The sequence below is a fragment of the Gobius niger genome, assembly GCF_951799975.1.
Source record: "Gobius niger genome assembly, chromosome: 23".
Classification (NCBI taxonomy): domain Eukaryota; kingdom Metazoa; phylum Chordata; class Actinopteri; order Gobiiformes; family Gobiidae; genus Gobius; species Gobius niger.
In genome coordinates, this window is record NC_136874.1 from 14804651 (window position 1) to 14832244 (window position 27594).

Genomic DNA, 27594 nt, shown 5'->3' on the forward strand with positions numbered 1-27594 from the left:
TCACTACTGAAACATAAATCAAACTTTTTCGTTACTCAGTACTCACAGTAACATTTTCTCCAAGTACTTTATTAGTTTTATTTGAGTAAATATTTGAGCTACTCTCCCACCTGTCAGTATTGTGGTACTTGCCATTGATTGATGGTACTTGGGATGCTTCAAGTGATACTCAGGGTTATCTGCAAAAGAATACCAGGAGTAATTTGGCATCCGCGCAGTAAAGTGAAGATTACTGCACAGATTTTGAACTACTCCTGGTATTATTACGCCTTACAATATAGTCCCCCCTTTTATCCGCTTAGAAAATCCACATTGTTTAATTTTGTGTAATTATACTTTGTAGTGGAACACTTCACGTAACCATATTTAAATAGGGAAAACGTGGAAGAGCTTGGTAGCTTCTATCTTGACCTGTTTTGGAGCTATAGAGGAGAGAGGGAGAGGCTAAATGCTAACGCCGTCTGCGCTGTGTTTACGTGACTGAAGGCACGGGGGAAGATCAGACAACAGGTCCTAAAGAACTCGTCAAAGCTCACCGTTTTTCCATACTGAGATATGTTCTTACCTGAGCTTAGACGAGTTGATCCGTACCTGTCTAGTCGTTGTGTGTGCCCTCAGTCACGCACAACGACCAAAGATGTTGTTAGCATTTGGCCTCCCCCATAAGATTCTGAATGGGGTTAAGATCTGGCCTCTGTTGAGCAATCCATGTGTAGAAATGATGTCTCACGCTCCCTGAACTGCTTTTTCACAATGTGAGCCCAATGAATCCAAGGCATTGTCATCTTGGAATATGCCCGTGCCATCAGGGAAGAAGAATCCCCCAATCCAGGTGGACACTTTTTTGGGTGGTCAGGCAGAGTAGCTTTATTTGGGCTATTACTGCCTAAATGGAGCTTGGGCTATTACTTGGAAGGTCAAACACTGTGTTCATGAGCTGGTACAAGGTCAAATTGTTTATACCTGCAAAGTTTGAGGACCACCGGGTTAGAAGAATCAGCCTGAATTCCCTCAGAGGAAGCCGCACGCCATCACAGCATCTCCCTCTCTGCCTCTCATCTGACCTTCCAGGTACAAGCGCCCACCTTGCTTGTCTTTTTACATCTTTGACTCTAATCTCCCGTGACTACCTGGCGTTCCGCTCCTGGCAGGTGTCCGTTTGTGCCGGGCGGTCTGCGGCATTGTCGCCCCCTCCTCTCTGTCCATGCCTCCCCCGCTCACCCTCTCTCTCCCCTCAGCTCTGTCCACCTCCTCCGCTCTCCGCACTCCCGAGTCTGCCGTTCATTCACACGGCAGCCCCCGGGCTCTCCCTCTCTCCCTCTCGGTGTGTGTGTGTGCGCGTGTGTGGGTTCGTAGACGGGGGAGTTACCGGAGTCACTTCCAGACACCCTGATAATAGATAGCGGGCGCTTCTTTTCCACACACGCCGATTTCCACGTCTTCTCCTTGGGTAAAGTCCTCGTGCTCCCCCCCCCTCCTCTCCTCCGCTGGAATGGCAGCGCGAAAACGTGACTCCTCACTACCTGTCACGCGAAGACACCTTTATTCGCGACTGTGTAACTAAAAAAGAAGTAACAGGACGCATGACACCTATGGGAATCTTCTTCTTTTTTTTGAATTAAAGCGAAGCCATTTTGTGAAGCGGACATTGCCAGAGGCGACGTGCAGAACAAGGCAACAACCTGTTAGCATCTCCCGGCTGAGACAACGGCAGAAGCCCGCTCCGGTTAGCATCTCCGCGAAGAAACTTTCCGTTTATTTTTTTTATTTTTTTTTTCTACATTTTTTTATTTTACTGTTTTACATTCCTGCGCATTTTTTTTTTTTTAACAACATTGTCTCCGAAGGTGGTCATGAAAGACAGCGCAGACCCGGCTGTGAGCTGAAGGCACGGCTGAAGTTCCAGTGAAGGGGGGTTGGAGGAGAAGGTCGGCGTCGGAGAGGTGGTCCGTGGTCAGCGGGGAAAGGGCACCACCATGACCGCGGCACAGCGCCTGTCCGCCGGGCTGCTGCTGCTCCTGACCTGCCTCGCTGGAGACCTGGTGTTGGCAAGTGAGTGGCAGACTGTTGTCATCTTGTTTTGTACCAGTGAAAAGACAAGGTTTAAGGTTTTAAAAGACTAAAAATAGACGAGCTTCTTCTTCCTGTCTGGCACATGTGATGCTTTAATAAATTAATAGTGATACATTATTTTAAAATTCAAGTGCATGGTGTAGTAAGTGTTTATGACTATACAGTAAGATACAATTATAATTTGTTTAGCTAATTTATCATTTGCTGGGGCACACATTGTTCATCAAATGTATCAATGTACCACCGTATTGAGGGTAGAGGGGCTGGTTGTCACTCTCTTTTTTGTAGAGTCCACAGCTCATCAATACAATATCCCACAAGAGGGGGTGGGAGTGTTTGATTCACTCAATGTAGTACAATATGTACTCATCAAATGCTTATAATTGATGACCGATTATTTTGACGATTAATCGGTTGGCTGGGAGTGGTGTATGAAATGTAATTTGTAATCTTATTTTTTTTTTTTTTAGAATCATATGTTGTTGATGGAGTGTTCTTGGAGGCTCCCAATGCCAATTCTGATTTCTAATTGGATGAGACACAGATTTACAATGTACAAAACACTACATACCCTAACTTAAAAAACAAAGTAGGTTTCCATCAAAAATAAAAAAAATGTTCATGTTTTTTTTGTTCTATTTGAGTCTGTGTTTACTAGAAAACGATTAATCGATTACTAAAATAGTTGTTGACTATTTCAATAATCGATTAGTGGTTTCAGCCCTGAACATAAAAACAGAGACACAAAAACACATCTTCTACACCATTTAGTGTGATGTGACAACCAACCCCTGACCCACCTGAGACAACGAGCCCCCGCTGGCCATCTGACAAAAGAGTTTGAGCGAGTTCGCACATGGCTTAGCTTGATAGCTCAATTATCGTGCAATTCAAAGCTATAATCTATGGATTTTTTTTGCTTAGAGATAAGATTTTTTTTAGAATCCAATCATCTGCAGGCTACTTTGAGATATTTGTATATCACATTATAAAAATGCGCATTATAAATTACAGATATTATTGAAACATCAGACCGTTTTCATATCGTCCAGATCCTTAAACAGACACACAAACAAATCAGAAAAAATGTGTGAATGAATAGTGTTCAGCAGGCGAATTGGGATGTTAAACCTGATGTTCAATAACAATGTCAAGGCACAGCGCCCCCTAGTGTGGCTATAAAAAGCAACAGGACAACCAACACCAAACAGACCGACAATTTGCTTTGCTTCCAAGATCTGAGGGGCTTGGGCAGTGACAAGGCGCCTGCCTGCGGTATGACCTTTATGGACAAAGATGTGTCCCAGTTTCTGGAGTTATCGCTCTCACTCTTTACAAGAAGCCCTACAGGTGCATTAAGATGAGCTGTTTAGAGGAGGTAAGTCCAGCTGTGTCTTTGGCCTTATCCATCCTGACTTAATGAAGAGCAGCTGATCCCATGGTAACAGCACGGCGGCAATAATTCTGAGTGCTTTGTATTCAGAGCTATTCTTCCCGAGGCTAAATGATTTTCGACTCTGCGTAAGCACTCCTGAACTCGCACTTGAACTCTGTATCAAAGAAGACACGATCCCTTCTCTATTACTGCGGTAAATATACTCATTATCCCCGCTCTGATCCTTCTGCTTCAGAACAGGAACACTCTTGACATTTTATGGGGAGTACCTGCCTATGCAGAAAACCCCTGTTATTCTTAGAGAAAGGACGTAAGATGAAGTTAACAACCAAATATCCAATTATGTTGGTCACATAATTGGGAAACAGTTAATATGATTAACCCCTTAACCCCCGCCTGAACCGAGCACCTTTTTCTCCAGTTTGGCTTTACCCCAGTCCAAAAGCTTCTGGAAAAAAGCTGTGAATATAGCAACAAAACTGAGACGAAAACAATGATGGAAATGTGACAAAAAAGTGAGAAAACATTGACAAAAAAGTGACGAAAAATTGATGTAAAAGAGGCAAAAATGACCCAAAAAATGACCAAAATGTTACAAAATGTGACAAAAAAATTACAAAAATATGACAAAAAATGACCAAAATGTAACAATAAAATGACCAAAATGTAACAATAAAATGACAAAAATGTGATGCAAAATTGACGAAAAAATTACAAAAATGTGACAAAAAATGTGACAAAATGTGACGACAAAAATGTGATAAAAATTTGACAAAAAATGACAAAAAATTGACAAAAAATGTGACCAAAATGTGATAAAAAAATGTGACCAAAATGTGATAAAAAATGACAAAAATGTGACAAAAAATGACAAACAAAAAAAAAGACAAATAAAATGAGTTGAATACCCAACAAAAAAATGATGGAAAAAAAATCTGATGACGTGAGGAAAAAGATCCTCTCGGTTCAGGCGGGAGTTAAGAGATTAATTAGCCCTATATTTTTAGTTATTGTGACACTTATGGAAACGGGGAGGCTGTGGCTGATTGTTCTGCTTCTGTCATTATTATAAGGTTGATATTACAGGGTACTAAAGGAGGTAGAAAGAGCATTTTAATCATTTCAACATTCACCCTTAACTGTCTTCATCACAGTGTTTCCATGGCACTGAGTTGAAAACTGCCAAAAATAAGACCTGTCCTAAAGTAGTTTAAAACAGACGACAAAATGTTCTAACTCGCCCTGAACAAAAAAAATCCTGGCGCTGTAAATCTACGGACACAGGCTTAACATAATTGCGTTGTATATTCTGTACGAACGGCACAATAAATTATACCGCGCGAGCTTGCAGATTCTGAGAAACTCATTCCTATTCATCGGCCGCACCTGCACACGTGCTGCCACTTCAATCACCCGCAGCATGTGTCCTCTGTGTAGCCCCAACACAGAGCGATGTAAACCACCGTGGGTTCATCTCAGCTCCATGCCAGCAGCCACTAATCAGCCTTTATGGCCCGCTGTATTGATCAGGCCAATGGAGAGAGAGCGGCTTTACGTCTGCTAGCTCACAACGCTAACATTTGCGTATCACCAAGCACTTTCCAAAAATATGAACCACCTCCACGGCTCAGCAAGTCAAATATAATACAGATTTGTTGCCTTATAAACCTCCTAACTTTATTTCTATTGATTGATAAGATTTGGGGGCTTTCAGAAAAGATCAATTCATGCTTTTTTGCTAATGAAAAATGGAGCTATGTGATCGATGAGTCTTTTATGAATCCACTGGGCTTGGTCTTGACCTATGAACCGATGCCTCGCTGTCAATATAAGCCGTAAATAACTAGATTAACGTAGCTATTGTACGCTCTGCTGACGTAGCAGCAGCTGAAGGAAAAGGTTGTTAATCTTGTACCAGAAGTGAGGGCCTGTGATAGCGATAATGCAATACAAAGAGAGTGGGGGGAAAGTCATCCGGCTTAGTTTCAGGTTTCAGCCAGTTTGACGACATTCTTTTCCAATTCTTAACAAAAAGTTGTCTCCACGAGGTCTTGAAAGATCGATGAACCAATGGAGGAAAGGCATGGTCCGTCCAACAAAATGACTAGAAATATTGCTCAAAAAATTGCTCTTCTTCTGCCAAATCAACAGGCGAACTACTACTACGCGATTTCGTTGAATGACGCTCGATTTGAGTGTCTTCCACTTTGAGTCACGCGTTGCAAATTTGCATCTGTGATTGGGATGATAAAAAGCTTAGCGGTTTGGGAGATTGGCTGCGGGTAACGTCCCAGATGCTCCTGCAGTAAAGGCGGGCTGGCCAAGCTTGGGAATAGCTGTGAGGAGACAGGAAATTCAGTCTTACTAGTCATTTTGAAAAAGATTGTCTGCAATGCCTTGGAGAGTATGTTTCTATGACAGGATTGGCATCTCCAAACAGAATTTCTTATTTCCTTTGCACCTTTATTGGAAGAGCTACCACACAGTTGTGAAATAACAGTGGGTGGACTGCATTAAAAATAATCAGGCTTGGCCAATCAATAGACTGTCAAGTGCTCGAAAACTTTCTCAAGGTCATCCTAAACGCACCCACTCTGCTCCACTGCTCTTCACTTTAAAAGCATGAGGATGAAGATGAAGACTCCTGTGCATCATTAAGCCTGCCAAAACCCCAGCAGGGGAAGCGCCGCTAAGCTAACGGAATACCGAATGGAGAACAAGACTTTGGCCGCGCTGGAACCTGCAGGGATTTTTGCTTCTCAAGAGTCTCCCGAGGAAACATCCTGACATCCTGCCTGGTACATCTACAAAACCCTCCTCCCACTTGTTAGATTTTGGATCCATCACAAATGTACATTCATCCGCCAGCGCGAGGCATTATATAATCTGGCAGCGCTAACAGCATCTGCCGTATATCAGCTGTCAGGAGAAACGGCACGCACGCCGCGCATCAGCCGCTAAAATGTGATCGGATAGACTCGACGGATAGGGAAATGTCAGCCAATAGCATAGTGTGAATTAATTGTGACTCTGGCGCTGCCGGAACTGTCTACTTCAGGGCCATGCTTTGGGATTTAGAGTTCATAAGACGAAGACGTAAGTGAAAGACTACGGGTGTTGGATTGAAACTTCCTGTTGTCATTCTTATGTTTAGCAAACGGCAAACTCTGGAAACCACGCTGATGCACTTGGACTTGTTGGTGAACTCCTCATCAGTGTGAAAGTTGGAGAACAAATTGATGCTCGTGAAGGATCTGGTTGTGCTGAAGAAACTGAGGGAGTTGGATATGAGTTTTGGTCCTGACAATTCAACTCCCCCTTTTTTTGTTTTAACCCCTTAAGTCCCACCTGAACCGAGCACCTTTTTCTCCAGTTTGGCTTCACCCCAGTCCAAAAGCTTCTGGAAAAAAGCTGTGAAAATAGCAACAAAACTGAGACAAAAACAATTATGGAAATGTGACAAAAAAAGTGAGAAAACATTGACAAAAAGTGACGAAAAATTTATGAAAAAGAGGCAAAAATTTCACAAGAAATTGACAAAAAATGACCAAAAAGATGACAAAAATGTGACAAAATGTGACAAAGATATGACAAAAATGTGATAAAAATTTGACCAAAAAAAAATACAAAAATGTGACAAAAAATTACCAAGATGTACAAAAAAAATGACAAAAATGTGAAGAAAAAAAATGACGAAAAAATGACGAAAAAATTACAAAAATGTGACAAAAAATTACGAAAAAATTACAAAAAATTGATGAAAAATTGACGAAGAAATTACAAAAATGTGACAAAAGATGACAAAAAAATGATAAAAATTTGACAAAAAATGACAAAAAATAACAAGAAATGACAAAAAATATGATGAAAAAATGACAAAAATGTGATAAAAAATGTACCAAAAAATGACAAATAAAGTTACAAAAATGAGTTGAATACCCAACAAAAAAATGATGGAAAAAATATCTGATGATGTGAGGAAAAAGATCCTCTCGGTTCAGGCGGGAGTTAAGAGGTTAAACCAAGAGTCATAGTGCATATTTAAGACTCAAGGTCTGAACAGTTCAAGTATTTCTGGTTACAGAGTCTGCTTCGACCCTTCTAGTTGCACAGATGGTAAACTGACGCATAACTGCGAGCTTGTTACAATGAAATACCCTATTAGCATACCAAAACCGCTTTTATTCCCCTCTTAATTCAGCACTCAAGGGTTTGCAGGGACTGCGCTCAGAGCTGTTAACAGGATTGTTAAACTATTGACCAGAATGTTGTGTTACTTTGTATTCATTAGAGACTCGTACTGCACAATTGAGAGTTTTAGTAGCAAGCGGCATTTGTTATGAGAGAGACCGTGTTTCCGTTGGTCGAGCTAAAAGGTTCTCAAGGTCCCACATCCTCAGACAGAGCGGAAAAAGCGTGCGCTCATTTCAGGTAAGTGTGGGCAAAATGAAGTTTGGGTTCATTCATTTTATTCAGCATTCTTTTCATTCATTCAAGGACTTCATTTGAGCAGCAGTGTTTGAAAAACCAATCCAAACGGTTAGAAATGCATTATAAAGCAAGACTAAAGTAAGTTCAGAAAGGTCTTCATAACTTTTGCCTGTGTTTGTGGAGGAGTCACCCGAGCGGCGCCGCTGCCAAGTCCGCTCTCGTACGTCCGTTATGTAACCTTACTGTATCTTCATCAGAATGCGCGGCGTGTAAAGTGTCTCGGGTACTCCGCTCCTGAGACAGCCATCCATCTCGCCGTGTGCCGGGGGCCATTACCCAGATTATTCTGTCACACTCCATCAGCTAACTGTTACCTCCGCCTGATATACAGTGAACGGGGGGGGAAGCCACGTGCCAGCTCCTCAGCCAGCCTCGTAAACGCCACCCGCCTGTTGTTGTTGTTGTTGTTGTTGTTTGTGCTGCGCTGGAGCCAACAAAAGACCTAAGCCTCCGTTTGATGAATAATATCAATCTGGTGCAATTAAGCGCAATTAGAAACTGGAGCCGCGCGTTAGAAGCTCGGGAACAGAGCGGGGGTGAGCATCTGCAGCGCCTTTGTTTAAATAATGGAGCTTGTCCTCGATGAAGGGTCAGGCCAATGCAACAGAATGCCTTTCATTAGGGGTCCGGGGCACATTGTTGGACGTCTGAAAAGTGAGACTGCCGTTTGAACCTTGGGTGGCAAATTTGTGTGGATTTCAGTCTGTTCTTCTCAGCTCTAATGGCTCATTCACTAATTGATAACTTGATGTGTTTCGTTACATTCATTTTTTTATGTCTCTTCTTGTTCATCAAGTCCATTTCGGCCTCGGAGAAATTAAACCGAGCTGTTAATTCTCCGATCGAGGGCTGTTTCTTTCTTGGTCTTGGAATTGTTCTGAGCCGCACTTGTTTAGTTGAATTATAGAGCGTAATTGGTGTTTGCACATTTCTTTCCCATAGGCACTTGGGGTTAGAAGTCATCTCCATCAGATTAAAACACTCGATTAAAGTGCTGGGACTTAAACATCGCTCCGTCTTCCGCTTTGCTAAACGCTCGCATCAAACATTTAGCCGCCGCACCCCTGACGGAGCGCTTCGGGCTATAGGACAGATGTCTCTCACTTACGTCAGCTTTCTTCTTCCTGCGCTCGGACTTGCCCGTGTAAAACATTCATGTGGCCCAATCCTCCCGCGGTGGACTTGCTCGGTTTTGGCTAATATGCGCGTTCCACAAAAATCCCAATCCACTTTCCCGTGAACTGCTTAAACACATCGCCTTTCTGTTCTTGTTGTGCGTTTGTTGAAGCCATGCCTCCCCTGTGGAGACTAAGCCTTTTTTGTTACATCACGGCAAGCCCTTCTGTGCTTCTTGTTCAAAAGATAAAAGCAGACGAGCTTTGGCGCTGGTGGAAGATTGCATACATTTTCTGATTTGGCGATTGGAGATTAGCCGTTTGTGCCGTCAATTTTTCAATATGCCTCAGCAGACTGGAAATCTGTTTGTTCAGAGAGTTTGTGGCCGTTACCATGGTTAACACATATGCCCACATGCATGTTTTCATTTTTGCGGATGTTGTTGGCTCTGAATCTTTCAGTACTTCTGAACGGGGTGACTATTTTGGCACCGAGTGAAAATAAAAGCAAGGAATAGCTTCACATCACTATTTTCTGCTTCCAAACACGTAAACACACACACGAGGTCGGGCTCGCACCTTGCTGATGAACTATGTTTGCTCCACACATGGCTTACAAAGAGTGCTATGTTTGTCAGGTCAGACATGGAGGAGTTGGTAAATGAAGGGTAAATGTAACTGAACAAGCAAAAATAATAATAATAACAAATAAGAATCATCTTTATCTGGACACCAGTAGTTGTAGTAGTGGAGGATCACATTCTGTCTTAAAGCTCCAAAGACGTTAGAAGGTCATAGACTCTTGCTCGATGCACTCAAACTCCAGTTTTTCCCAATTCAATCGATACTGACTCTGCACCCCCCCCTCTTCATGTGTGCTCTTCACCTCCCCCCGCCCTGTCCATCGATCTCGTTCATTCACCTGTCCGCCTTGTCCTTTCAGACGCCTGTGTTTTGGTCTCGTCTGCCTGTTTCCCAGTGGTTTGTCGTGCTTGTCTCTCCGGGAGCCCCTGCATTCAGGCCTCTCTCCTGGGGGGTTGGACGGCGTAATAGCAGACCATTGACTGTGCTGGAGATGATGCAGGCCTGGTGCAGTGAAATGACAGGGTGTTGCAGCAGAGACGTGTCAGAGAGCAGCAAACATGCCTTTCCATTTAGAAGTCAGCACATTCAACTTTGTTATTTTTCAACATGGTTTCGTTTAAGCATGTTAAAGCTTTGTTATTTCTCCTCTAAAACTGACATTGCAACGAAGCATCAATTTGTTTGTGTTCCTGAAAAGCATGTAGAAACCAACCCTGTGACAAAGACTGAAGAAATAATACCCTCACTGATATTGAACATGAAGGAAAATAATGGTGATAGATGAGCCATGTTTTTAAACCGTGTTTTCAGATCGGTAACACTGAAGATACATTTATCAGACTTTAAAGGTCCTATATCATGCAAAATCGACTTTTTGGCGCTTTTAGCCATGTTCTTATGCTATTTCCTTATCAAAAACACCCCCAGAGTGGTTTGTGGCTTCATTCACGCAGCTCTCAGTAATCCTCCTGAATCCTGCTCTCTGAGCAGCTGCTCCTCCCTCTCCTGGTGAACGACTGAGTGTTCAGTTGTGTCGTAACAGCGGAACGGAAGTACTCGACGTCTGTAATGTAATGTCTTAATTTTATGCTTATGGCCTGATTTTAATTTGTAAAACAGCGTTTTCATTATTTCTGTCGTAAGAGAGAAACAAAGAGAAAAAAAAATAAAAAAAATAATTAAAAAAATAAAAAAGGATGTGCCCGAGGTGCTTCCAGGTCAGCGGAGGCCAAAACAAACACAACGCGTCTGAACAGATCAGTCATGTTTGCGCTGCAGCTGAAGATGGAGCTCGTTGTCATCTACTCTGGACACTGTTCTTTTTTCTTACCTAACGATCATGTCACGGAGAAAAAGAAGCGCGTTTGGCTACGAGGACGAGGAGTTTATTCAACCAGTTTATTCAGGAAGAGGCCACTCAGCTGTTTTTTTCTCCTGGATTCAGCGACTATCACCAAAATATTGTTTTTCTGTGACTGTCACTGATTGATGTTTGGTGAACCTTCGCCAGAATCAAAGTGGATTAACTTTTATAACCAACGCAAGTATCATAATATAAACAGCGATGGACCAGAGAGGTGAGTCAATCCAAACGCGGGTTAGCTTGTGTGTTAGCATATTAGCATGTGTGTTAGCCATTTATGAAGCTGTGTTGCAGATGTCAACTCCGTATAACTGCATCGTGAAGTAACTTCACTTATTGTTGTTTATTTATATTACGGTAAAGTTGTATGTGCGGAGAGAGGGGGCGGAGTTAACTGAATCGAAGCGTTGTGTCTTCCGGGTTCGAAAAATACCTCCAGAAAACACTTATATTTATCACAAAAATGAGTGCTCCATAATGGTAGAGGTACAATATATCATATAAATGCCTATACTTAACTTTGGAATGGCTAAAATAGCATGATATAGCCCCTTTAAATGATGCAACATTTCGGAGTTCTTTTGTGGATTATACAGCAGGAAGTTGAGGGGCCCGATCTTGTGTCTGAAAACACAGACGATAGTGTAACATTTTGCGCTTAGCAGGAGCGCACTTTGTGATCAAGCCACTTCAGACTTAGTGCATTTAGGTGTGTGGAGACACACTTTTTCCTCCAACCAGATCAGCGGCTGGGAGAGGGGTTGTGGGGGGTGAACATGTGCATTTGTTTTGTTTTGCGTTCATGCTTTGCAGGAACGATCCGCGCTACAGTGGACGCTGTAGCTCTTTCTCTCTCAAGACATGAACATTGTTTAGCTCACGATGGTTTATAAAGTTTTCATTAACCCATAAAAACTTCATTAACCCATCGTTAATAAAGTTTTTATGTGAGAGCCTAAGGCTTAATGAAGAACACAAGGCAGTGCAATGTAAACGTAAAAGATGAATGTCAGTGGTGCTCCCATCAGAGCTGTCACCTGCTCTCATGACGCCCCTCACAAGTGGCGAAGGTGCAAAGCACATAGCTCCGTCACTCGGAAAATGATTCGCCAAGAACCTGCGCCCCTCCGTGCACCAGCACAAGATATGGTACGAGGTCTCAGAAAAGGCCAATACAGACCAGCTGTGCCTCAGGTCCAAACAAGGCCAAGCAAGTTTATTTAAAGGCTACAAAAGTCCTTAAAGGACATATGGCTATGACTTTTTTAATACTATTCTAGTCACATTGTCATGATTCCTGTTTACAGATTGCTTGTTTATTCAACCATACTTAGTGAAAATATTGATCGTAAATGATGGACGACGACATCACGATCTGGACACATACAGAGACACAACATAACAGTTCATCAAGTCCTGCACTGATCACCTTCAGCAAACACATTCTTCTTTGTCTGTCTCTCTGGGGCAGGTGAATTTACATACAAAGTGCAAATTGCATCTGATCAAATATTGTTGCCCAGACATAGTGGCTCAATGTGATGGTTGAAACATTCTCCTGCTTGAATCCTGAAACATCCTTAAATCGGCCTCAAAATGTCAAATCCAATTCTTATTATGCATGTGTAGATTTATTCAGAATGTGCCACATATTTAAGTGCATTCTCAGATCCCGTTAGTCCGCCCACAGCGTGGAAAAAAAGAGCAGGGCATCCACAGACAGGATACTGAAAAGTAGACTCCACTCAGCCCTCCTCCACACGCCGCTCGGCACAGGTGAGTAATGCTCCGCCGAGATGGACAGGATTAGAACAGAGGAGACACACAAAAGGGCAGCGCGTGCACCGCTGAAGAGACGGCTGTGCCCTGACAACATGTTTGTGCCATTTTAATGAAGCTCCCCAGTCTCCATGACATGTGCCGTTCAAGCACGTGTGTGTCTTTGACTTTCTCAGCTCTTCTAGGCCTCACTACTACAAAACAATAGGCACCTTCTAGCGCTGATGTCTGACAGCTGCTACATCCGCAGAGCCAGGGAGTGAAGGGAGAGGCTACTGTTTACTTCTTGCTGCTTAAACCACGGTCTATTTATCATGGCTTTTGAGCACTTTTGAAAAATGCTTGCTCTACAATACATCTCACATTTTCTAGGCCTTGTGGAAATTAAACATGACCTTCTGACATGAGTCGGAAGCAAAGTCGGACATGGGCCTTGTGATTGTCTCCTCTTACGCAGGAGTTGCTGAAGCCGCCTTTTGGCTCACAAAGAAGTGGTAAATAATTAAATCAATTTAGCAGAATCACGGAACGGGTAAATTCAAAATTGCACCTACACATCGGAACTGTTTTGTTTATAAGGTCTGTGAAAAAGCATAAATTCCCTCTCGCCGGCTGATTCGGAGGCGTGTGTTTACTCCAATGTCAGGGCTCGCATAATGAGCGGCGGCGGCGGTAGCGGTGGCGGCGTGCTTGTTAGCGGCAGATAGAGCTTGACATTCTCCGTCACACTCCGCAGCCCTGTGCGGCTTTGGGACTGGACTGAGCTCCCCGTCTGCCCCTCCACAGTCACTCACAGCGCGCAGTGATGGCTTCACTTTGAATGCCGCTGCCGGATTATGCTTCAGAGCTACGAAACGGCGATGATTAGGAGGACAGGAATAGTAATAAAATAAATTGTTGGATGTCCTTTTTTGCTTTGAAGTCCTGCCTGCTGGATATGGGATTTAACGGCACACACTTTCAAGGTTTTTCTGTATTCAGTGATGTTCTGATGTAGAATCAAACTAGGACAAGGCAGTGCTCATAATTGGGCAGGTCCTTTGTTGATAAAGCCAACTTTTGCTTTAGGAAAAGTTTGTCCTTTTAGATGCTGGAATATGTTTTACAGCCAACTACTTGAGTGCCCCTCTTTCGCACAAAGATTATAATCAGTCTTGTTCTGCTGTTAGTCGGAGAAGAGAGGAGTTTAATGTTTGCTCTGAATGGTGAATGGATATTTGAGAGAAAGATGATGATAACTTGCTGCAGTGATTTGTGTGCTCTCAAACTTAGAGTTATTTGCTTTGGCCCTGCTTTGAGGCACTAAGCAGAAGACTAACATATTCCATTACATCTGTCAAAGAAACTATTGGCAATATGAAATGTTCAATTAAACTGATAAAGATGAATACAGAGACAACCAGGACATTTAATCAGCAACACGGTGGTAAACAGTGAAGACGAAAACACACTGCTGGTAGTTCCACCTTGTGATTGTATATTTTCTTTATTTCAATGCACAGTATAACATAGCATCGCACCTGAGGCCTTGATATATCTAACTGTTCTGATCTGGGGTCGCTGCAGTTGGTCAGGTCTGGGCTCAGCAATACAATGAGCCCAAAGAATGAGACTAGCTGACAGCATGGACGACCAGGCTGTTCTATCAATGGATTTCTTCTTTCCTGATGGCACGGGTATATTCAGAGATGAAAATGCCAGGATTCATCAGGCTCATATTGTGGAAGAGTGGAACCACCCTCTCTTGAGTGCAGTTAGTGCTGCTGCTCATCATGGTGTTCTAGACTCTGTCTCTGTAACGCTCCTCGTTTATTCCTTACTGAACTGATGTAGCCATACCACCTTGTGAAAGCACATTCTTGACAGATAGTTGAAGCTAAGAAAGATGACTGGTTAGTACATGATAGGTGACTGGGAACAGGTAGCTAGACTGGTGTGTGAGTCCTGTATGGGGTGGTTAGTGTGCCATTTTGTTAAACTTGTCATCTCAACCTTGTACAGCGCAATTAAAATGCCTTTATTGTTATTATATTCATGTTTCAGCCTTACATGAAAGCTCTCAATGCAGTGGCTCTTGGAGCAGGCGCCTCCGAGGCTCCAGTGACTTACAGCCGGACACATTTATGAGGGACGTGCAGAGCTCTGTCAGTGCTGACCCAGCACATGGTGTCAGCTCGTCGATACAAGGGACTGCAGAGAAAGCATCGATTGGCTTTGACTTTACATCATCAGTGCAGACACCTGCCAGGACTCAAAACTGTGATCAATGTCCCTTGTGTGACTCAATATGTTTCCTGGGACTGGTATGACTGCCCTGATCCTCACCACACCCCCTCATCGGACAACACTTATCACTGTATACTTTGAGCAGGATGGGACTGCTCAAACACAAAGGAGAACTCACTCAGATGAGCATTTAAAGATCACTACAGCTATGAAAAAGATTCTCCAAACAATCATGGATGTGAATGTCCAGTGGCTGTGGTCCAAGGAGGCCAGCCTGTGTGAACGTGTGACTTCTGTGGGCTGAAGGTGACAAAGCAGCAGCTGGTCCACGCTTCTCCTGCTCAAATGTTGGTTCAGACATGGCAGATATGGATATTATCAACATGAGTTATACTTCAAGTTATGAAACATTAAACATCAATGCTGACAAGCCTGAAGTGCTTTTATGTTCTTTATGAAAAACATTTATGAAATGCTGTAGGGTTCACCTTGAAGATGAACTATGTTTTTGTGTGAAATAAAGCAGACATAGCTCCACCCTGTGAGTCATCTCTGAACAGCGGATAAACAACCATTTGCCAATATTGAAGAGTACAAGTCTGTCTGTTTGAATATTTCAAGTGAACTTTGACTCCCTGGAGAGGTTCTCAGTTTCAGAATTTGTCCCACGCAGTTGAATGCACCATGAACACTGGCAACGTGTTCGGCATAAATAATAGTGAAGCGCGCTGCATTTGAGATGAGCTTCCACTTAAAAACCAGGCCTTGCTTTGGATTTGAATCAGAGATATAGAAGTAGCTTGAGGTTTGAGATTTCGTCATCTTTTTTTAACCTGTATAGTGATGATGATGTCTGGTCGTTTCGCAGCGGTCCCAGCGGCTCCGGTGAACGTGACGGTGACCCAGCTGAGGGCCGACTCTGCCCTGGTCACCTGGAGCATCCCGCAGGGGGACACCGTCATCGGATACGCCCTGTCACAACAGGTACAGCACTGCGGCCCGTAACACGTTCACATACTACATCAGCCGGCCATCTTTCTGCTGCCAGAGGAGACTTAGTTAACATGCTTGCCCAAATCGCCACCATTTTTCCCAATTTCCCCCATTTCCTGACATTGGAGGTAAACCTGATATTGTAATTGATAATCAAACTCTCCGTCCCACTGGCCAAACTCATCACCACAGAGCATTCAGCCGCTCTGCTCCCCAGCTCTGGAACTCTCTCCCCCCTAAAATCCGTACCATAGACTCCCTGCCACTCTTCAAATCCAGACTCAAAACCCACCTGTTCAGACTGTCCCACACCATCTAGTCACACACTCACCATCTCAATGTTGCTCTATGTTTTATTCTGTTGAAAAGCGCTTTTAAATAAATGTATTATTAATGAACATACATGGGACTCAAGTTTTGAAGTGTCAAAACTATCAACCATTAAACGTTTTGTTAGAAACAGCCAACAAGGTCGCAAGAAGCAAGTTTACAGAAATAAAACACAAAGTAACTGTCACTGACTGAATAAAACTCAAGTGTGTATCTACCAGGGCTGTTATTTTAGCAGCTGTATCCGACCTGAAGTGTCCAGAAGTACGAGGTGTCCAGTGCTGAGAGGTATCGCCAGTGTGAGGGAGGTAATGTTTCAAGAGGGCTGCAACGCTCTGATAAGCTTTCAACACTTTTCCACTTCTCCGTGTCTGACAGAGGACTTCTCCTTACTGTCTTATGTGAGAGAAAGAAACTTAATTGGGAACACTTCCTCCCCTTACACAGATGGCCTTCACCTGGGACACTTCAACCCAACAGCCATTCAGTTTCATACAGTTTGGAGTTCGACAATGTGAAGAAAAAATAACAATATGGTCACAAAAACTCACGGACTGCAAACTTTTCAGAATAATTTGAAGGCAGCGCGATTCATAACACACAGTTCTTGTTAGTCTTAAAATATTCTTTGTCCAAGATTAAGAATATGAAGTGCTCATTGATTGGAGCATTACATAACAGCAGAGACGCTGCATCTGGTGGGAGCTGCCAGCTCCTGATTCATGGCTCACTTCCTAGTGTTTATTCCTATTTTTATTGGCACCGGAGCAACCAGCCTGTGATTTACACAGAAAGCACAGCCTTAGCTCCGTGTCTTTTTCGCTCGAGGCACTGGGAGTTAGTGCGCAGGCTTTTTGTTTCATTTCTTTACTCGGAGAATGTTATTAGAAGTTGTTGAGTGGGGCTGCACCAATTCATCGCAATCGAATCAAAGCTTAAACCTTTGCCTAAACCCAACACCAGGCAATACGCGAAGATAGCGCTACAGCAACATGATGCAGGAGGCGTCGTACACATATATTTACATATATAATCACTACATGATGTGAATGTAATGTTAACAAATGCATTATACATTAGAGGCTTATTCTCATGTATCTTTTACTATCCCTACATGTTTGTCTTTTATGTTAATGCCGTTTGAAACTCTCAATAGAACTTGAAATGTTGCAAAACTAAAACTAGCTTCATTCATTATTCATAAAACATTTCTATCCACTGACAGAGAATCATATTTAAGACCCATTTTATTCTTGTTCTGAACGTCTCCAAGGCAATCTACAAAAATATCATCTTGGGAAAGAAGGTTGGAGCCCTATGCCTTATAACCAATAATCATAAATGTATGTATGTAATCAACATTCTACAACATCAAAACTATATTCTGCAGAAATAAACACAGTTGAAGACACTGAAACAAAACCCACTTTTTTTTAATGTAACCCATTAAAAGGCAGAGAAAATGTCAAATCTCCCAGGAGTTGCCCATTTGTCTTCCCCTCCCTGTTAGAAAAGCTCTTCCCTGGCAGCCCCAAGTGAGAAGTACAAATCTCCCTTAAAGCGTGGCCAGAAAGCTGAAAGATCGATTTAGTGAAATAGCTTTAATCATCATATGCTGAAAATCATTTCTCCTGCTCTTATGAAAACTCATCTGCGTGATCGCTCTCATTTGATCCAGCGCCAATTAAATTTGCAGGTCACAAATTGAAAGGGTATAAATTATGGATTTGGAGCCAGGAAAAAGCTGAGGCACGGCCAGAAGGGGGGGAAAAAATGGGGAAAGGTTGAATGATCGGAGCTTGCAACGAAAGCATAAAAAAAAGTCAATATTTTTTGGAAGTTTATGCGCCGTGACGAAAAGAAAATGTGGAAATCTCTGGTGTGTGTGGTTCGTCATCCATGTGCATCCTTCTGACTTAAACACATACCTGTACTATATGAGCGCCCCCACCTGAGGAAGCACTTATCCCCACTCACATATTCATAATCAAGGAAGACCAGTCGTGTTACGTAAAGGGCAGCTGGTACACAACATGTCCTCTCCAAAGAGTGACTGCATACGTGTCGCGGATACACATGCACTTACACAACAGAAAGGCAAGGTCTTTTAGAGGAAAATGATGCCACAAAATAGAGCTAGTGAACAGGGCATTATATGTAAATAAGATGTAAATAAGAAAAGTATTTTCAGGTTTTGGGCCAAATTGGTCTCTGAACATATAAGCTTTCACCCGGAAATGAAAAATATGCCTAATCTTCACAAAAACATGTTTAAATATTGCGCTTATTCAATGTTCCCCCATAGACTTATATGGGAGAATGCAATTTCAAGGGCCTTTTTCTCAAAACACATTTTTCTGTCATTGTGGCGACACTATGTCCACGTCAGTCGGACCTAAAGACTTCACATTTTCCAGCCTTGGACTGAACAATATTTGGAATATTTTTTCAGAGGGATTTTTTTATTATTTAATCCCTAAGCCCCATTTATTGAGTTTTGAATGTCAGAAAATAAGGCGAAAATTATTTTTTTACAAATTTTTCCACAAAAAAACAGCTTATTTTAAAACTAAACAAGAAATCCAAAATCCCCTCTGAAAACGTCTTGGCAACTCATTCATCAATAAAATGAAACAATAAATCTGAATGTAGCTCTATCCATTATTCAGATTTCGTCACCAAAAAGATGGGAAATTTGGGGCATTTTTAGGCACAAAACACCTTGTTCTTATATGAAAAGATAAAATGACAGAAAACTTGCAATTTTTTTTTTCCTCACATTTATGCCAGTGATCTACAGCAAAAGATTCAAATTGATATCTGTAAATTTAAATGTTTTCCCTATTCGCCTGCAGTGTCTCGCCTTAAACCTACAATTCGTCTTTGACTCTGGTTGATCCATTCCAGGGTCTGCTGCTACATGTACTGTCCTCATACTTCCATGTAAATTCCTTCATCGTCCATGATCTCAAATGTCCCCCAGGGTCAGACGATACATCACATGTCTCTGTTTCGCCGTGACGTAAACACGAGCACTTGTGCTTTATTGTGAAACACGTCGGCTTCTGGGTTCGACTTCCTTTCAGCCTGTTTCATTTGTTCGACTTGCGCTGTATGGCAGGGGTAGGCAAGTTTTCTCGGTGGAGGGCCAGCTTTCTTCATCGTCAAAAGACCAAGGACCCTCCAATTGAAGCAATTGAAGTAAAGCATCACTTTCTACATATGCCAGTGTTGTACAACATATACACTGGAAAAATGTCCATCTTAAATTAGATAAATTACTTAAAATCGCTTAAATAAAGTTCTTAATGTTATATTTGTGTCGGTTCGAACTAATCTAAATCACATAAAAACGCTAATGCCAATGGAACAAATAGAAATCACACTTATTTTTCACTTGAAATTATACAAAATAATCTGAATTAAGAAAAAAATTGTGCTTGTTCCATTGGCAAGAATAGGTTTTATCTGCTCTAAGGCCAGACCAAATCTACTCAAACTTTTATTTAATCTCTTAATTCAAGTAGATTTAAGTCATTTGTTCTTTTAGATGATTATTCTTTTAGTATTATGGCCTTTTTCACATTTCTAGAGCACTTTAACAGGCATTTGATCTCTGATTTGGGTCATAATATTTCTCAAAATCATCTTGAGGGCCAGAGTTTGATGATGGAGGGGCCGATGGAGGGTGACGTTGCCTACCCCTGCTGTACGGTGTTGTGAAGGATCAGGAGGTCCTCGTCTTATTTGCCGTGGAAGAAGCCTGAATGAAGCTGAGAAAGACACCACGGGGCTCTGTGCTGCTGCGCCTGACGCTGCACTTTCGGTTTCGATCTTCCATCCCTCTCTTTCACCAGAGCCACCGACAGAAGACTCAGATATATCTGTTTAGATCATGAAATATCTCACAAGTAAAAGATTGAACTACCACAGGCCGAGGCATTAGGCAAATTGAGATCATTGTTAGACTCCATCAGCAAATTAGTCGACTCAATGACCAAAAGATGGCAGCCCTACAGACATATTTTGAGTCCAGTTCTTTGTAAATTAAACAGTTGCAGAGTATCTATGATGTCAATGATCCAGTGAACACACACACAACACACAAATCTGATCACACCTGCAGTATTTATCAGGGAAATCACTGTGAAATAATGTTTGAAGTCCGTTTTATCTCTGGACTCTAGAGTGCACTTGACCAGAGTTACTCAAAGCAAAAGTAGCCTTTAGCCGCTTTCTACACAGAGGAAATCTATACATTAGCCGTTAATAACAATCCTTCCACAGCAAATTGAACATTCCTCCACAGATAGAGCCATTTCCTCCCCATTCCCCTCTCCTGTTGCATGTCCCTGTGAAGCTCGTCTGCGGAGGAACCGGGGCGAGCGAATGTGCTCACACAAAGCCTCCTCTGAAGCCTCTCCAAATCCCCGCGCTCCTCGGCTCATTATGCAACACACACACACGCGGTAACCCAATTTAATATTGTATTTCTGACACAAACAAACTCCGTAATCACATTCAATAATTCAGCGGGAGTCACGATCTCAAGGTCAATCTAGACATAATGTTATCGCGCAAGAGGCGTCCCTCCGCTAACTGGCTTCAAACTGGTTTAGCGTGGAATGGGACGCGGCAGTTTGTAGTGTGTAAGGGCAGGGCGTGCTAAAGGTGTCCTGGTAATGTGCGGGAAGAAATCAGCTGTAATCCACTCACTTTCACTTGCAAATAGAAATACAATATACATCAAAACATATAAAATATATAAAAACATATCCTTGCTTCCAATATTATTTTTTCTGATGCCGCAGTGCACTGTTTTCACTTTTGGCTCCCGCACTGTCCCGCTCAGCCCAATAGATCATGTTGGAGACGTTGTCGGGCGGATCATCGACCACTTGTGCAGCCACAGAGCTGTTACGGAAGCACGCACTTGGGAGGAAGGGATGGAGTTAGCGATGTAGCTCCATATGATTACAAAAGTGCTCCTGGAGAACAGAAAAGGCTTTTATCGGAGATTCCTGTGGTTCTGTGAGTGCGGGCCGACAGCTGGATGCCCCGAAGCCCGCCCCGTGGCCTTCCGTTTATTGACTTTTCCTCGGCCTCACTCTCACTCCTCAGGACGGTCGGTCTCTCTGTCTAAAGCAAACCCTTAAAGCTGTCTGGAGTGGGTAAGACATTTCAATCCCATTCAAGTCTATTTGGGAAAGGCTTGCAGCCAAAGTCAGACAGCAGAGTAAATCCAATCCCCCCTGAGGAGTTCGGGGGATTTCTCTTTTTCACCACAGTCTAGGATGCAAGTTATTTTTCCCAACAAATCCCACATTGTGTCCTTCCCCTCATCACATCTTTTGACTTCTTGTACCCGCTAAACTAGAGTCTGTGCCGTTTCAAAGGTTTCTCCTGCTCATTCTTTCTTCTGTGTCTGTCCCATGTCAGAGACAGGACGGGCTCATGCAGCGCTCCATCCGTGAGGTCAACACGTCCAGCCACTGGTGCATGCTGTGGGACCTGGACGAGGACACGCACTACAGCGTACAGGTCAGACGCCGAACAAATACTACAGCTTATACTCTTTATGTTTGCTCCACACACTGATGGAAACTCTGAGAGCGTCCTTCAGTCAGCGCCACACGACCTTTGAGCGGAGGATAAAAGGGTGACCAGGGGAAGTGGAGGTGAAGAATACGGTGCCAAATACAGTACAAGGATAGGTTACAGGGATGACGTGCTCTTTTCCAGCACTACTTCATCTAGAGATAAATGATATGTGAAAAATGAGTTCATGCGATGTTGATGTAAAATGATGACATTGTAAGTTTAATCAAACTTAGTTAAAGAAAGTCAAAGGCTAATCTTTTCCCAACTGCTTTTCTGCGTTGTCGCATTATGTTTCCTGTGCACTTTGCAAAGATGGAGGCTTTTACTCAGTGGCAGAAGATACAAATTCTCTGATCTTTTCTTGTCCTGTCCAGTGTACAACCACTGAAGGAGAAAAAAGCCTATGATTTTTACAATCAGTAAAGGGTCTTTCTCACCGACCTGGAGACTAGTTGGAGACTAGAGTTGCAGCTGGTCACGGAGATATCTCCGAGCCGTCCCCTGGAGATAAGTCGAGTCTACAGGCAGACTTGGTGAAAACCAACAGGTTCAATTGCAGAAGAGTGACTCATACGTGCACTTAAGATCTCCTTGGTATCTCGGAGCCATTGCAGGGACGTCACAGAAACGTCTCACAGGTTGAGGACAACGAATAGTGTTTGCAACGTTGCCAGAACTGCTTGAGACCGCTTAGACCTTTTGGAGACCTCTCGGAGACCACACAGGGACTTTGCTGAAATCGAATCTGTTTGTTTTCACGTAGATTACCTGGAGACTTGTCTTGTCACCAAGGGATGTCTCGGAGACATCTCCGTTACCAGCGGCAACTCGAGTCTCCAACTAGTCTCCAGGCCGGTGAGATAGGCTCTTTGTGAGCACGCAATCAATCCGAGTTGCGGAGAGATTGCGGCATTCTCTGCATTTTCACCGGGTCTTAATACTATGCTTCAAATGCACATTAATGTCGGCTGTTTGCTCACCATCTAGAAAACAGCAACGTATTCATTCATGCATTTCATTCAATATACAGTAGTATAACTGGGCAGAATCAAAGCTGTAGCTATATTATTTACATTACAAAATGTTACACGTTAATGATGTCATGATCACTGTGAGGTTCAGCTGCTCAGTTTGGAAGCACTGACTGTCCGCTCTGTGAAACTTCAACACTTCTTTTCATTTGCATCCTATTCATATTTGACAAATAAATCAAGCTCATCCGATCTCTGCCCATTCATTTCACTGCCGTAAGACGTAGAACTAGCTCCCATCTATTGGGTGATGTTGCCATGGCGATAGTTTTACGATATTGTTCAGCCGTCTTGTGTTTCTTCTCCAAAAGCGTCTGTATTTGACGGTAGCCTTCAGCGTGGGAGGATGTAGTCGTGTCTTTGCGGCGGGTTGAAAAGGCCCCAAAGGTTCGCTGTCTCCGGGGGACGTTTCAATACTCCACATTACACTGTTTTGTTACGCAGTGCCAACGTGAAAACCAGATCGCTGCCAGAATTGAATTCCCTCTGCTATCTCTGCGGCTCGTATCGCTGCTGGCACTTTCCTTTTCATTGCAGAATCATTATTTAGGACCTTGACTCAGACCCGAAGAACTACGCCACGAAGTTCAATCGAAAGCCTGACAAAAAGCTCGGGACTAAATAAGAGAGATCCTGGCTAATAATAGGACTCGCTGATTGTGTCGTAGGTGCAGTCAGTGGGGCCGAATGGGGACAGCCAGCCCAGCAGAGCGGTGCATTTCCGGACCCTGGAGAGGAGCGACCACTACCCTGTCGGAGTGCACGACCACCACCGTAAAGACCGCACTTTTCATAATAACTAGCCAAAAACAAATGGAAGGGTTAGGTTCACGCAACTCCATTAGAAAAAGATGGAGTACCGTAATTCTAAGCATTGTAATAATTCTATGAAATGTGTGGACTTGAACATGCTCAGAGCTCTCACGCTCCTAATTTTAGGTGATGTGTTGTCAGATGAACCGGCGATGGAGGGTCTGGGGATGACGCCTCACCTGCAGACGGGAGAGCTGCTCATCATCACCACCGTGCTGCTGCTCTGGGCCGGTCAGTACCTTTTCTGTCCACTGGAAAGTTCCTCTCTTGCCAAACCTTTCCTTTTTTGTCATGGGTTCGTTCTCTGCATTTCCTCCCGCAGCCGTCATCGCCCTGTTCTGCCGGCAGTACGACATCATCAAAGACAACGACTCCAACAGCAGCAAGGAGAAGGGCAAGCGGCTGCGCTCCACCTCCTACTACAACGGCTCCACGGGCAGTTCCCCCATCTACCACAACGGGGCAGTGCGGAGCAGCAAGGTGGGGGCACCGTTTTTACATTCACTCACTTGGATCATTGGAAGTTTCCTTTCTTCAATTGAATAGGATTTCTTTTTGTCGTGTTAAAGTACTGATGTGTAATGTGATGAAGTTTGAAATGATTTAACCCCTTAACTCCCACCTGAACCAAGCACATTTTCTCCGGTTTGGCTTTAACCCAATCCAAAAGCTTCTGGAAAAAAGGTGTGATTAAAACAATGATGAACATGTGACAAAAAAGTGAGAAAACTTTGACAAAAAAGTGAGAAAACTTTGACAAAAAAGTGAGAAAACTTTGACAAAAAAGTGAGAAAACTTTGACAAAAAAGTGAGAAAACTTTGACAAAAAAGTGAGAAAACTTTGGAAAAAAAGTGAGAAAACTTTGACAAAAAGTGACGGAAAAATGACAAAAAAGTGAGAAAACTTTGAAAAAAAGTGAGAAAACTTTGACAAAAAAGTGAGAAAACTTTGACTAAAAAGTGATGGAAAAATGACAAAAAATTTACAAAAAAATTACAAAAATATTACAAAGAAAAGACAAAAAAATGACAAAAATGTGACGAAAAAGTGACAAAAAAATTGACAAAAAAATTGACAAAAAAATTGACAAAAAAGTGACAAAAAAATGACAAAAAATGGATTAAGAAAAACTTTTGTAAAAAGTTACAAAAGGAGTTGAAAACCGCCCCCCAAAAAAAGATGGAAATAGATCTGATGACGGGAGGAAAAAGATCCATTTAGATGAGCTTTGTAGATCTTAGTTTTCAAATGAGGTGTTACAGGATTACTGGATTTGGGTAAAGCTGAAGTGGAGAAAATGCTCTCGGTTCAGGCGGGAGTTAAGAGGTTAAAGGAAAAAGTGGCCAGGATTTGTAACTCATCAATGCTACACTTTTAAGGAGCAGACTGGTTTTTCTGCAGGGGGTCAGTCGTGTGTCACAGATCACCTAGCAACCAGCGCTTCCACAATCTCCTAAATATAAACCGCAGGCACAGAAGGTTTCTCTGCAGCAGTATACGAAGAGGTTAGGACAGATTTACCTTGACATTACTCTTGGAAATTTAAGATTTCTGTGGCTATGACCTTGATATTGTTGCACAGAAGCTTACTATCTAAGGAGATTGTTTTAGAAGGAGCTGGTTCTAATCCTTTCCTCTTCACAGCCAGCTATAAAAACACTCAGGTTGTGAAGGTCTGGTTTGGAAGCTCCCGGAAAAGCTGAACCCTTCGGCAAAACTCTCAATTTACCTGTCAGTCCTCCGTCACGCTCCCGCCAAACGACCCGGTGCAAGATGGATTGTCAGGAGATCCGAATTGTCAAAAAAATGTATCTTGTAAGTCTGACATGTTTGCCCAGAATCCATTTGTGTACCAGCCCAAATTCAACAGAAGACATATACGTTTTTACATTGAGCTCAATCGATCTGGCTTTCGAAAAGATTAAAGAGGAGGTATTGTGCTTTTTGCAGGTTTTTGGTAATAATGTCAAACACATCTTTATCACTCTCTTGCTTTGTCGTTTAGAAAATGCAATACGATTCAAACAAAATATCCAGTAGTCATCACTCCCTCATTGTCCAAGATGATGTTTGTAATGAGTTTCTCCCATCCCCCTCCTCTTCTTGCTCCTCTTCACTGCGAATATGTTATAATAGCGAGGGAAAAGAAACACTGCTCTGAGCCATTGAAGCTCTCACTAGTGTTGTTGCGGTGAGAGGATTAGCTTAGCAAGAGATCGAGGGGTGAGGAAAGCATTTCTTGTAAGAGCTCAGGAGGAGTTTTTTTGGGGAGCTGTCTCCACTATGGGGGGTGTTGGCAAAAAGTTTCGAAAGAATGATAGTTTCGAAAGCAGGTACCGAAAAAAAAATTCTCTTTAGATCCAAGTTTTGATGCTGTTGGTTCATGGACAGCATACTTGGTTGTTTCAGCTGAAATAAATGTTTGTTTTTTTCACATTTTTTCCCCAAGTTTGAATATTTTTTTTCACTCTCTTTTTTTTGCCCAAGGTTTTCCCGATTTTTACAATTTTTTTCCACACTTTATTCTTATTCTTGGCCCTTGGTTTACCCATTTGTTTCCCCAATTTTTGCCCATTTTTATCAGTAATATTTTTTCCCCCATTTTCCCCTATTTTTTCCCCACTATTTTTTTCATATTTTTGACAGAATTTCTCAAATTTTCCCCCATTTTTCACACATTTCAGATGATGTTGTAAATTTGCAGATCTCCCACACATTATTGTTCAGTTTTCTGGTTCAAGATGATAAATATTTAAGTATAGGTATTGGAAAAGGTGTCGTTCAGGTATCGGTATCAATAACTAAGTATCATGAAAGTACCGGTATCTGGTACCCAGCCATAGTTGCCATAGGAGACTAATGACTAATAACAGCCACAGGAGAAGACTCAAAAACTTGGTTCCACATAGTTTTTAATGAGAACATAGCATTATAACAAGGCAAACAGCTCTTAAAAGTCAATCTTGAATAACCAGAAGCTCTCTGATAATCCTGAATACAACCAGTCAATGGGACGTGTTTGGAGCTCGGAGTAGAGTCGCCGCTCCACCACATTGACCGAGACAGGAAAGACCTAGCACCGCAGTTACTTTCTAAAACGAGCCTCGTCTGCAACACGTGGGCTTGTGCTGACTTTAGGAATGAGCCGACGCTAAAGTCAGCGTCTTCCCCTCCATCGTTCCCATTAAGAGACGCCCCCGTCCCGACAGCAGCGCCCCGGTTTATCGATCCGCCGATAAACTGGAGCGGGGGGGACGGTACCTTCAGGAGCTCATTACGCCTGATTTATTTTGGCCGGAGCCGTGGAAACGGGGGGAAACTTCTTAGCATAAAAAGGCGCGGGCCGGGAAACGCCGAACGCCAGCGAAGTGATTACAGCAGCAAGATGAGAACAAAGTCATTCTATCTGCCGGAGGATTCATCTGGCAAATTAAAGACGACAACTGCAAGTAAGCACATTCACCGGGCCCTCTGTAATGGGTAAAGTTGCAGTGCATTTAATTTGGCCGGCGCTGTAGCGTTTCCCCTCGCTCTTCTGAATACAGAGGTTGCGAATTCTGCGATTTGTCCATTTAAGTATGTATTTATTTGTAAACATTTGTGACCTTTCCCCTTGTCTCTCCCTCCAGCTTCACCGAGCCTCTTCCTCCATCAGCATCATCCGAGTCTGAACCGGTGCAAATCCCGGCGTCTTGAGGTTTTCGGGGGGACGTTCTATTCACCGTGAAACGCGTTGGATGATGGAGCGGCAAAAAAAAAAGACGAAAAAAAAGGACTACCCTGATCTAGTGTGAAAT

General features: G+C 42.8%; 1 protein-coding gene across 2 annotated transcripts; it reads left to right on the top strand.

Moving 5' to 3' along the window:
- Positions 1–1807: 1807 nt before the first annotated feature.
- LOC306982053 (fibronectin type III domain-containing protein 4-like) lies at positions 1808–27567 on the top strand. Of its 2 annotated transcripts, none has more exons than XM_079581820.1 (7): positions 1808–2052; positions 15897–16012; positions 21791–21892; positions 23652–23757; positions 23923–24027; positions 24119–24276; positions 27427–27567. In XM_079581820.1, the coding sequence occupies exons 1-7, from the start codon at positions 1977–1979 to the stop codon at positions 27466–27468; spliced, it is 705 nt and encodes a 234-aa protein (XP_079437946.1). In that variant the 5' UTR covers positions 1808–1976; the 3' UTR covers positions 27469–27567. The 2 variants fall into 2 exon arrangements, with proteins under 2 accessions (XP_079437946.1, XP_079437947.1); XM_079581821.1 differs by having other exon boundaries at positions 1809–2052; positions 23938–24027.
- Positions 27568–27594: the final 27 nt, after the last annotated feature.